At 34.1% G+C, this 13,832-nt stretch overlaps 1 protein-coding gene across 1 annotated transcript in view; it reads right to left on the minus strand.

Moving 5' to 3' along the window:
* LOC140865785 (serine/threonine-protein kinase-like protein At5g23170) overlaps positions 1–12,108 on the minus strand; it is a 53,165-nt gene extending 41,057 nt beyond the window's left edge. The window contains exons 1-3 of the mRNA XM_073270556.1: positions 11,863–12,108; positions 11,555–11,793; positions 11,318–11,470 (exon numbers count right to left, since the gene is read on the minus strand). Coding sequence (XP_073126657.1) covers positions 11,318–11,470; positions 11,555–11,793; positions 11,863–12,047 — 577 coding nt within the window. The 5' untranslated portion in view covers positions 12,048–12,108. The remainder of the gene's footprint in view (positions 1–11,317; positions 11,471–11,554; positions 11,794–11,862) is intronic.
* Between the last annotated feature and the right edge of the window lie 1,724 nt (positions 12,109–13,832).

A 13,832-nucleotide genomic window follows, 5' to 3' on the forward strand; every position in this document is an offset into this window, starting at 1 on the left:
TATTAGTGACAGTGATGCATCGAAGTATGATATATTTCTGCAAGGCTTGAACCAAGATATCTACTCACAAGTTGTCGTCTGTGATGATTCGACATCTTATGAGACTTTGGTGAACCGTTGCCGTCAAGTGGAGAACAATAATAGGCGGGCACTGTTGATGATGCCAGGATAGCCTAGTGGATCTTTTGAGCCTAGGGAACAATCTGTTGTGCAATCTGGACCTATGTCTTCTTCTACTACTATTACTTCGTCTGGTTCTCATGGTTCACGAGGTACATTCCATTTCGGGAAGAAGAAGAAGGAGGAGGAGTTTTGCAGCCACTGTGGTGGGAAGCATCCTGCAGCTTCGTGTAGGAAGGCTACTGGGGCTTGTTATATTTGTGGTGAGCAGGGACATCTGCGGAGAGATTGTCCTCGGATTATGGGTTCTGCTAGTGGATCGGGATCACAGGTTGGATCTCAGGCTTCTACTTTTCCACGTCAGCAGCCAGCACCACAGAGTTCTTCTGGTTACCATCCACAGACTCAAGGGCAGGTGTTTGCTCTGTCTCAAGACCAGGCTACTGAGGGAAGCGATCGCATGTTGGCAGGTACCTTTTTGTTATGTGGTATTTCTGCACTTGTTTTAATTGATACTGGAGCATCACATTCCTTTATTTCAAGTCGTTTTGTTAAGAGACATATATTACCTTATTTATCATTAGATATGGATTTAGTTGTATCTACTCCGCTGGAGCAGGAGGTAGTAACTAAGCGTCTAGTGATGGGTTGCCTTCTAGAGTTTGAGGGTAATATGTTATCGGCTAATCTGATAATATTAGCGATGGCAGATTTTGATTGTATTTTGGGAATATATATGCTGACTTTGTATCACGCTACTGTGGATTGTTATCAGCGTTTGGTACAGTTTCATCCTGTTGAGGGTGATAGCTGGTATTTTTATGGTGAGGGTGCGCGACCTCCGATACCACTTGTTTCGGCTTTGAAGGCATGTCATGTCTTAGAGTCAGGTGGGGAGGGCTACCTCATCTATGCAGTTGATATGTCCATGAGTAGTCCAGGTATCGATCAACTACCGATAGTCAGTGAGTTTCCTTATGTATTCCCTGATGAGATTCCTGGTTTTTCTCCGGTTCGAGAGGTTGAATTTGGTATTGATCTAGTACGAGGAACTACGCCTATATCCTGAGCACCTTATCATCTGGCACCGTTAGAGATTAGGGAATTAAAACAGCAGTTGCAGGATCTGCTTGATAAGGGATATATTCGTCCGAGTGTTTCTCCGTGGGGAGCACCTGTTTTGTTTGTCAAGAAGAAGGATATATCGATGCGATTATGTATTGATTACAGGCAGTTGAATTGTGTCACCATCAAGAATAAGTATCCTTTGCCGTGGATTGATGATCTGTTCGATCAACTACAGGGTACTTCTGTCTACTCTAAGATAGATCTGAGATCGGGATACCATCAGATGCGGGTACGAGATTCAGATATTTCTAAGACTTCTTTTAGGACCAGATACGAGCATTATGAATTTTTGGTGATGCCATTCGGTTTGACGAATGCACCGACAGTCTTTATGAATCTGATTAATCAGGTATTTCGAGAATATTTGGATAGATTTGTCATCGTCTTCATTGATGATATTCTTGTCTATTCTCATGACAAGAATGAGCATGCACAGCATCTGAGGATTGTTTTACAGACGTTATGAGATAAGCAGTTGTATGCGAAATTGAGCAAGTGTGAATTCTAGCTTGATCGGGTAGTGTTTCTCGGTCATGTGATTTCTAGTAAAGGGATATCTGTTGATCCTAGTAAGATAGAGGCAGTGCTGAACTGGTCTCGTCCGACGACGGTTGCTGAGATTCATAGTTTCTTGGGTCTAGCTGGTTATTACCGTCGGTTCATCGAGAATTTTTCACAGTTGGCCAGGCCTTTGACTCAGCTTACTCGAAAAGATGTTACCTTCATATGGTTCTCGGATTGTGAGGAGTCATTTCACGAGCTGCGTAGACGTCTTACTACTGTACCTGTGCTAGCTCTACTTTCTGGATTAGGAGGTTATGTTGTCTTTACTGATGCCTCTGGTCAGGGGTTAGGATGTGTTCTGAAACAGCATGGACATGTTATTGCCTATGATTCTCGACAGTTGAAGACGCATGAGAATAATTATCCAGTGCATGATCTCGAGTTAGCCTCCATTGTATTTGCGCTCAAGATCTGGAGGTATTATCTTTATGGCGAGAAATTTGAGATATTCACGGACCACAAGAGTCTTAAGTATTTATTCACTCAGGCGGAGTTGAATATGCGACAGAGACGCTGGATGGATCTTTTGAAGGATTATGATTGTCAAATCATATATCATCCAGGTTTTGCTAATCTTACTGTTGATGCCTTGAGTCGGCAGGTGAGGCTTTCTGCACTTCAGACTAGTGAAGTATCTCATATGATTCAAGAATGCTGTTCATTGAGTTTTACGCTCAAGCACAGGAAAGAGAGGAATGAGATTCGATTGTATACTATTCTATCTGAGCCAGCATTGTATTCTCGGATCAGAGATGCTCAGATATCTGATGTTAAGACTCAGCGTTTGGCATGTCTAGCTAGTGGAGTTAATACATCTGGATTCCATTTCAGGCAGATGGTTTATTGTGCTTATCTAATAGAGTGGTTGTACCTAATATTGCGGAGCTCAGGAACGATATTCTTTCTCAAGCTCACAAGAGTCGATTATCAGTTCATCCTGGAAGTATGAAAATGTATAAGGACTTGCGAACCAGATTCTGGTGGAAAGGGATGAAGCATAGTGTTTATCAATTTGTTTCGAGATGTTTGGTTTGTCAACAAGTTAAGGCTGAACACCGACGACCAGGTGGATTACTGCAGAATCTTGAGATTCCCGAATGGAAGTGGGAGCACGTGACTATGGATTTTGTCACCCACTTGCCTATGACTTCACGTCAGTGTGATGCTATCTGGGTCGTTGTTGACTGTTTGACGAAATCAGCACATTTCATTCCTTACAACCGGGAGTATTCTTATGATCGCATGACACGCTTATACATCCAGGAGATAGTGCGATTGCATGGGATTCCAGTGAGTATAGTTAGTGATAGAGACTCGCTATTTACCTCACGTTTTTGGAGTAATTTTCACCAGGCGTTGGGTACCACTCTGAGTTTGAGTACTGCATATCATCCAGAGACTGACGGGCAGTCAGAGCGAACGATTCGTACATTGAAAGATATGCTACGTTCTTCTGTCATGGACTTTGGCTTATCTTGGCAGAATCAGTTACCTTTGATCGAATTTGCCTACAATAACAGTTATCATCGTAGTATTGATATGGCACCTTTCGAGGCATTGTATGGTCGACGATGTCATACTCCATTATTCTGGGATGAAGTCGGGGAACGACAAGTTGAGGGTCTTGAGTTGGTGCAGCAAATTGTAGACAAGGTAGATTTGATCAAGCGAAGGATTAAAGCTGCTCAAGATCGGCAAGCCAGTTACACTAATATTCACCGCAGGCCACTTCAGTTTGAGCCTGGTGAATATGTGTTTCTACAAGTATCACCTTTCAGGAAGGTGATGAGGTTCGGTGTGAAAGGCAAGTTGTCACCCCATTTCATTGGGCCTTTCCAGATACTGAAGAATATTGGAGATGTTGCTTATCGTTTGGCGTTACTGCCATCTCTTTCCAGTATACATAATGTTTTTCATATGTCGTTACTTCGACAATATATAGCTGATGAATCACATGTGATTCAGTCTACTGATTTTCAGTTACAACCAAATCTGTCTTATATTGAACGACCACTCCTTATCCTAGACAGGAAGGAGAAATTTCTTCGAAACAAGACTATACCACTTGTGATGGTACAGTGGCAGCGCCGAGGCATTGAGGAAGCAACTTAGGAAACTGAGAGTCATATGCGAGCAGAATATCCTGAGTTGTTTGCTTTGTACTTTTGATTACCATGTAAGATGTAATTACAGTTGTTGTAATAAAACATGGTTGGATGTTTTATATTGTTATCTTGATTTGTCTTTAGATGTTATTTCGCGGACGAAATATCTAAAGGTGGGGAGAATGTAGTAACTCAGACTTCATTTTAAGATAATAATATGTTAAACATGATTAAGGGTTAGTAATTAACCAATCTCGGAGTGTAACTGGACTTCAGAAGAAAAATTGGGCTTTTGACTTTTGGGCCGGATCGGAAGTTTCGAACCCAGATCGGAAGCTCCGATCCCAGTCACTTCAGAAGCCGATCGGAAGCACAGAGATCGGAAGCTCCGATCCAGGAACGGAAGTTCAGATCTCCAGCTGCCAGCAATGTTCGATGACTCAGCCACGAGTTTTGACAAGTGTTGAACGTAGAGCAGATCGGTAGCTCCGATCGCCCGATCGGAAGTTCCGATCCCGACGTGTCACGCATGCACGGATCGGAAGCTCCGATCCAAGTTCGGTAGTTCCGATCGTGGCCGAGAATTTCTCCTATAAATAGGGGTCTCCGGAGTTCATTTTTAATTACGAATTTCGAGTTTCCTTCTTCAGTTATATAGTGTGAGTTATACACTTGAGGGCCCTATCGGTTATAATAGAGGTTCTGGAATAACCAAGGTGTGGTTATAGTCATCCGGGACTAGCGACTCCAAAGGGCTATCTACGGACGAAGGTATGGTCCGGGAATCTATTTAAGTTTTGGGAGTAATTATTAGCTTAGTTAAGGCTTATAGAACTTGTGTAGTGATACAGTGAACTTTTGAATATAGGCTTGGAACCTAGGATCTATTATACTTGAACTAGCCTAGAGGTACGTACACATTGACTGAGATTGCCAGCGAGTATACATGTTTATATGTTGCATTTATTTGACATTATTATATGGCATGATATATGATTTACCGCTTTCTATACTCATATGTCATGTGCATATACACGTTGAGTCTATACCTTGTTATACCTGATTATAGAGCCGCTTAGCTCTATACTCGATAGTCTATCACTGAGAGTACCGCGACGACAGGGACATTTATGTCTGACTACTCTGGTGTACTAGACGAGTGTGGTTGCACCCAGAGGTTGATCCGCGCGGTGGCAGCACTCATGTGGCGCCGGTATTGAGCATGACTTTTCAGATGACCCTTTACCAGTCATCATGTTGCATGCATTATATACATATGTTTACTCATGTTTATGTACTGGGCGTTAGCGCTCACGTCCTAGTTGTTATCTTGGACACCTTATTTCACGGGGCAGGTCGCAGGATGGACGGAGCTGGTAGTTCAAGGCAGGACTAGGGAGCAGGGTCCTTGAAGAGTTAGTTATACAGCAGGATTCGATATAGCTGTATAATGTTTACTTTTAAGTTTTTCGATATGATTGTATTACTACAGTACTAAGCCTGGACTTGTTTTACTAAGCTGATATGTAAATTATGGATTTTGTTTCCGCACGTTTTACTCTGTTAAGTATTTTGCTGTATTAAGTTTAATGCATGCTATTAGTTGCCAGTTATTAGGTGATTCCATGCAGGGTCACTACAAGAAATACGTTGCATTATTTGATATATTTATCTATCAATTTATATCGAATGAAAAAGTGAAATATGTCATGTATTTCGAGTTGAATTCGATGACAAGAAATTATTGGAGAAATATTAAGATGAATAAGAATAATTATATATTTAAACTTAAGCATTTAGGCGATGGGTGACCGTCCGTCTACCGCTTTTTAGAACACTGATTATATACATTTTTAATGATACTAGTAAAAGTCACGTGCGATGCACGTGAAAATACTTTTTATTATCAATAAACGTTAATAATAAATGAGTTGAGATGAAAAGAAATAAACATGTCTTTAGTTAATAATCTCATGATATTTTAGTAAATATTAAATTCAATGTAATAGAATATTTACAACATGTATTATAGAATGAGTTCGAGAATCTTTGTTTAAAAATTTTATATATTAAAATTCTAATTAAATTTATAGGTGTTACAAATAATGGTTTTAACAAATAATATAATTTTGTATAAGAACGTTAGACATTAAGAAAAATATACAATTTGATGTTATGACATATTTAATAAATAAAATTTAAGAAAAAATATAATAAATAATTCATGGCATTGAAAAATAATTTTACCACTACTGATTTTGATTAAATAATAATAATAATAATAATAATAATAATAATAATAATAATAATAATAATATAGACAATGCATTATAAACTTTAAATTAATGTATTCATTGAGGAGAATTAATGACTTCTGTGGATTTTAGAAATTAGTGATATTCAATCATGACTTTTATATACTCTATAAAAATCTAGCGATATTCAAAATATATATTTTTTAGTTTTAAAAGTCAAGTAATATTCAAACTTGACTTTTAAAAACTCTAAAAAATGTCTTTGGTCTAACCCAAAGATTTGTATGAATTTCTAAAATTAAAACCCATAATTTTTTTTTCTTTCTCACATCTCCTCACTCCTCTCTATCTCACTTTCTCTCATATTGAAAATGTATATATATATATATATATATATATATATATATACATTTATTTTATTTATCTTCATTTATTTTTTTTCATTATTTTCCTATATTTTTTGGGATAGTTTAAAATAAAAATAAAAATATTATTCAAAACTTTGAAATTTTTGAACAATTTTGTGCTTTTTAATTTATGATTTATACCAATAATTATAATATTTAATGATAATAATATATGATTCAAAAAATTATAACATTATTTAATTCAAATATTTGAATATTCGGATAAAATATATGATAAAAATTAAAAATTAAATTTTTATGATATAATTGATAAAAAAATTTATAAATTATAATTTTTTATAAAAATTAACTTTACACAATCACAAATTTTTTAGTTTTTAATTTTGTTACATTAATATATATATATATATATACATTTAAAATAAATGAAATTCCTTTTCATCAATAAATTAAAAAAATATGTCAAATTTATTATTTATGTCAAATAATTATTACTTCAAAGAATTATAATAAGATGCATTAAAGATACAAATTCATTAATTGTATGAAAAGTTTACAAATCTCTATAAAAGTCATGCGAAAAGTCTACAAAGAATCCACGAAAATCTTTTTGTAAATCAGTGAGATTCTATAAAAGAAATAAAAATCCTTCAACTCCACAAAAGTCTATCATTTTAAAAAGTCACTAAAAGTCATTAAAACACTAGTTTGAATACATCCCACTAAATTATAGCATATTTATTTTTTATAACCATTTTTTCTTATTTCACGATTTTTTCGTTCGCCATCCATTATTTATTTTTAAAAAATAGTTTTCTCATCATCTTCAATAATAATTTTTGTGATGTTTTTTTCTAGGAAAAATTATTTTTTTGGTCCTATATGTTTGTCACTTTGCGATTTCAGTCCTTTATATTTTCAGATTTCAGTTTTAGTCCGCTATCTTTATTTTTTTAGCAATTTTAGTCCTTTTTCCGACGTGTCGCTGACGTAGTACCAATTCAGTGCTGATGTGGAACTGACGTGTACAGTGCCACGTAAGCATTTTCGAATAAAAAAGACCGAAATTGCCAAAAATCAAAACATGCAGGACTAAAACTGAAATGTGAAAACATAGAGGACCAAAATCGCAAAGTGACAAACATACCGGACTAAATTTGCAATTTTTCCTTTTTTCTATCAATTATTTTCATTTTATATCTATATTCATTGATTCTTTTGTTGGATTATGTTGAAATAAGATCTTTGCGAGATTATAAATAATTTCATTGTCTCCAACCTCTATTCTTGTGTTATTGTCTTCAATTACTTGTAAGTCAATACCGTTAATGATCAATGTGTTATTAGATTTTTTTATTTTTAATTTCATGCTATGTTATTAGAAATCCACTGTTGTAATAATTTTTGTTGCTAATTTTTTGCTCGGATTTTTAATGCTTTTAATTAAAAAAGTTAACATTCCATCTTTTATTTCAACTGTCTTTCCATTTTAAAAATAAATATATATATATTTTTAGGGGAAATAAGTTTTTGGTCTCTTGTAAATATTTTTCTTCATTAATTGCAAGACTATCTCATAATTTTTTTAATGGTTTAGCTTTTATGAAGATGAAAATTAGTTAAATTTTTTTATTTCAAATTTTTAATTTTGTCATTTATTTCAATTGTCTTATCCATTTTAAAAATAAATGTATATTTTTTAGGGAAAATAAGTTTTTGGTTTCTTGTAAATATATTCCTTCATTAATTGCAAGACAATGTCATAATTGTTTTTAATAGTTTTAGTTTTTATGAGGGTGAAAATTAGTTAATTTTTTTTTAATTCCAACTTTTATATAGATGATATGTGTGTTGGTGTGATTTTTATCTATTATTTTGGATTAAAACTTGACTCTACTTGAATTGATTTATTTCAACATTAGTGTGTAATTTAATTAACATACTAGTGTCTGTTGCACACGATGTGTGCATATACATAATTTTTTATGTTAATTAATTTTCATCTCAAGTTTCATCAATCAATTAAAAATTAATTAATTAGAGGGTCTCTACTATAATAATAATAATTTTCATTTCCTTTTTTTAACGAAGAAAATAAATAATAAATTGTAAAATTTAAAAATAATAAAAATATAATGTTTTTCTAAACAAATATTCACAAAAAATATATATATATCTTATAAAGTAAGTGTTATTTTTGTAAATAAAATAATATTAAAGAGCACAAAGTGAGCTTTTAATGACTAGAAAAGAGGAAACCATATAAAATAACTATTTTGCCCATTAATTTTGATTTTATTGAAAATTAAGTTAGGAGATAATGGTAATTTCAAATCAAGTTTCAACAATTAATTGAAAGTTTGTTAATTAGAGGTCTCTACTTTAATAATAATAATAATAATAATAATAATAATAATAATAATAATAATAATAATAATAATAATAATGACTTTTACAAATCTAATATTTGTATATATTTAAATATAAACTCATGATATAATTATTTATCTCAATAGGTCATTACACAAATTAAAATATATAATATTTTGTTAAAAATATGTTTATTCAGTCTACAAACAAATAAAAACCAAGTATTTGATGTTTTAATCTTTTAAGAAATTGAATAATATTGAATTAATATTTTGTGAAATTTTTTTAAAATATTTGTGGAAAAATATATCTTTACTTTATCTACAAGAAAATAAAAAACAAAGTATTTTGGTATTTCAATCTTTTTAAAAACTGAATACTTATCTAATATGCACACACTTTGTCAATTTCGACCTTATCATAATAATCGATTTTACATATAATATAAATATTGTTTTACGTTTATGTCCTAACTAAAATGTTGTTTTTACTTTTATAACCCTATATATTTTTATATGTTTTTACTTATAGTGTAAATAAAAGGACAAAGTTATTTCACAATGGTAAAAATTTAACATTTTATTCACACTTTTAGATAGATAGATAGAATAGATAGATAAATAATAGATTTAAGGAATCATGAGACGATCCTGGTACTACATAATCTTACAATAATTCAAAAGATCTCATCACTTATACGATTTGTTGATTCTATTTCCAACATGATGAAATTTATGTAAATTGGAGTGGAAAGGTTCTCATAAGTAGTCTCCGAAGTACAATGAAAAGGGCAGTTGAACTCATCACTACCAATTAACAAGATAAGACGAACCACTTCTCCAACTGACAGATAACACAACATTAATAGCAAGTCTAATTATGAAATTCTAATGATCAATATTTCATGCATAGAATATTGTGTTGGAGGAGATCCCTGTTAGGATACGACCTAGACATGTTTGATTGGCTAGAGGTTTCGAACAGAGCTTTCATCTGAATTTAATACATAAGGACCAAAAAACAAAAACACACACTTAGCCGAGAGAATCAGTAAGAGATCTTCTGTAGTTTGTTAGGTGGGAAATGCAGCATCAAGTCCTTCAACTCCCTAACAATGTCCCCTATAGTTGGCTGCTCATCCAATTTCACTTTCAAACAATCCATAGCCAGAGTAGTGATGCGCAAAGCGACCTTCTCATCTACGTTAAAAGCGTGATCCACTGCTGAATTTTTGAGATCGTAGTTGAGAATTGTGGATTCATCCCATATGTCTAAGGGAAGGTCTAGGTATTGCTGTTTGTTGATGAGCTCCAGAAGTAGAATACCAAAAGCAAAAATATCACATCTCATGGACCAGGGTGGGCCTACAAACAAGAACTCCAAATGTGTTGGCATTGAAACTTGGTTGGACTAATAATTGTGCATGGGATGTGATGGACGTGGAAAAGGGAAAAAAAAGGAAGAAGGATGTGCTGTGCTTTATCATTTAGTTGATGAATGACTTGGATAATCAAATGCCTCTTACATACTCTAGTATCATAACAAAATCATGGAATGCTTAAACCTGAAAAGGAACAAACTATGACTATTGGACAAACTCTACGATTTTGATACAAATGGTTGATTACGGATTTAAAGAATGAAAGAATGCCTTGACATGATAAATTATCCACATCTATTGACAGTTACCTGTGCAAATTCTGCCAAGAAACTCGTACTCTAAGTCTTTTGAACATTATTAATATGGTGAGAGCAATAAAAACTATGGTTTTATACTTGTCCGAGTTTGGGCAAGGAGAGGGAGAGGAGAAAGGAGGAAGGGCAGTGTATGCTGGCTTTTAGCAGTGAATTTACCTGCCAAACTTCCAGTGGAAATGCAAAGAATAGTGACAAATGATAGGCAGCTAAATTCATAGATAACAAGCACATAATGAAGAAATGGATGCATATACCGTCCAAATATGACGTATGTAAAATGTAAAGTTTCTCAATGATCTCCTCATACTTCTTCCGGTGTTCCAAGTATGAGAACTGCCCAAAGTCATACACCACCGCACTTTTGTCCTACACGATGGCAATGATGAGTAGGATCATGACAAGACTTACTGGCATGCAAGAGCTTTTGTAAAGGATAACAGAAACAACGAAAGTGACGAAACCTCAGTGAGCAAGATTGTTTTAGAATGGACACCGCAATGGACAAGTCCCTTGTTGTGAAATGTTTCCAGCACGCTTGCCATTTCATTCGACACCTTCATTCTGTCCTCCTAAGTAAAGTTATCTAGTAGAAAGCAGCCAGAAAAGAGTTATCAAGAATGATGCATTGGTAGTGTTTGAGAGAGCTTCTAACAAAATTTTGACTCACAAACACTAGCGTAATGTTGCTAGGAAAAATGGGATCACAGACCACAAGGAATAATATGGTGCAAAAGTTGGCGTGGTTCTCCTCCTCCCACATAGTCATATACAACCGCCAGTCGCCTTTCGCAATGGAATCCAATCAAATTGACAACATTTGGATGTGATCTTATCTCGGACACCCTCAATAGATTGAGCTCATCATGTGATGACACACGTACGCATTCAATATTATCATGAAAAAGGTAGGATCATGCACTATGAGTCATACATACATACATACATACATGGATTCGAGTTGGCTGATGATAGGATTGCCAAACGAAAGGCAAGAAAAATTCCCATGTCTTGACAAGCACGTCCCGACGCCCCGATTCATGGTGGATAGTCCCTCGGTGAAGCGTTCCCAAAACGGTGTAGCATAGAAAAGTAGTAGAATTGAGACAATCAGTCATCTTCATCAACTCATCGAAGCTGTAATGCTTGACCCCGCCATCCAAATCCCGTGCTCGAACGATTGGAAAACTGCATTTTTTGCATCGTTCAAAATTAATTACGAAGTAGAGAGAAAGCAGGACGGACGAATCTAATTACCTTTGGTTTTGGTATGCATCAAAAATATCTGGATGAAACCCGTAAACATGACGAGGTAAATAAGGCGATCGAGGGCGGATCATATCTTTCTGGAAGCAATAAGACTTCCAAGGTGCTGATTTCAACCTCTCCATAAACGATGACTCATTTTCATCTTCCTCCTTTGGAGTTGAATTCAAATCCATACCTGCGTTGGGTTTCCCCTTTCCTCTTTCGCTTCTCGACAAGAACGAGGGAAATTTTGGAATAAAGGGATCCGATTCGATTCTAAGCTTTACTTAAATACACAATTATATAGACGGCGTTGAATGGAAGTATTTCAAATCACTGAATTTTAAATGCATTTTTGTTGTTTAGATAAGTAGCACCACAAACATCAAATCCACTTCTTTTATGTTTATATGGTAATTCATGGTAGTTAGGATGGATTTTAAGTTCATCCAATAAAATGTTGTAAATAATTAAGCTATGAATTTGATATTTCTCGATGTTTCATGGTTAACACTAAAATTATAATCGAAATCCATCGATTTGAAATACTTCAATTCAAACCCAACCTAAGGCTATGTTTGATACTAGTGATTGAATGTGATTATGGGCTTTTTTTAAAATAATCTTATTTTTGGTACAATTTTAATTAAACCAACCGAATCTGTCACGGGAAGGATAGGGGTGTACTCAACTAGATAAAATAAAACCTTTTACTACCTCAATATTAATAAACCATACATTAATCATCTACGTTAATTCCTAGAATGCCCCTTACCCTAACCCAAAAAAACCCACCGTTCTCTTCGCTTACATTTCATTAATGGACCAAAAAAATTTTGGGTGCTTTGAAATTTCTTCTCTAACAGCTGCGAAATCTTCAGAAATCGGAGGAGTTCTCATCCGGCTAAAAATCACACATTAATGTCTTTCTGTCTCGGCAAATTATTGTGAAAAACTTTGTTTAATTTATTTTTGTATGGTGTCGCTAGGGTTAGGGAAAAATACCGAAATGCCGAAAATACCGTCATACCGTACCGAAAAATTTACCGAATATACCAAAAAATCGGTATACCAAAAATTTCGGTACGGTATAATACCGTACCGAAATTTTTGGTATCGGTAATGGTATATAAAATTTTTATTTCGTTATACCGAATATACCGAATTTATTTTTTTAAAATTTTTTTTCACGGTATACCAAAAAAAACTCGGTATACCGAAATTTTTTCGGTATACCGAATTTTTTTTATTTCCAATACGGTATTCGGTATCAAAATTCTCCATACCGAAAATTTGGTATACCGAAAATTCGGTATGCCGGTATAAAATTCTTCATACCGGTATGGTATGGTACGGTACGGTATACGGTAACCGATTTTCGGTACGGTATACCGTACCGACCCACCCCTAGGTGTTGCAAACATGAAATTTGGTTCCTGGTTTTTGGCGGAGGAACTATGATTTCGTTTTTCTCTCCTTTTTCACTTTATTTGTTTGCATTCAATGCGTTTATCTTTTTTTTTCTGAAATATCTATTTTTTATTGCTTTGTTTAATTTATTATGTTGCCTGTGCAAATGAAAATCTCATTAAATTTCATTATCAGGTTTGAAATTGCTGTTAAGTTAACTGTTATATGTGGAATTCAATCTTCTGCACAATACTGTAGGGTAGGTTTTTTTTGAAGTAATGGAGGAATCGTTGGGGAAGAAGTTTTAAAAAAAAAGGCTATTAATTTAATTATGCAATAAAAAATAAAGGGGTATTTTTGGCAAAAATATTTTAAACCATTATTTAATTTTATTCCTAAAATTCAAACCAAACACAATATAATTTTCAGCACAAATTACCAATCCTTATTTATCATATCTTTTATCATTCATTTAATAATCATTCAATAATCCCATCAATTGAACCAAACATAACCTAAACAGCATAACACATGATTGCAAATGAAATGACCCTAATGATCAAACCAAA

This window comes from Henckelia pumila, chromosome 4 (genome assembly GCF_033568475.1).
Source record: "Henckelia pumila isolate YLH828 chromosome 4, ASM3356847v2, whole genome shotgun sequence".
Lineage (NCBI taxonomy): Eukaryota > Viridiplantae > Streptophyta > Magnoliopsida > Lamiales > Gesneriaceae > Henckelia > Henckelia pumila.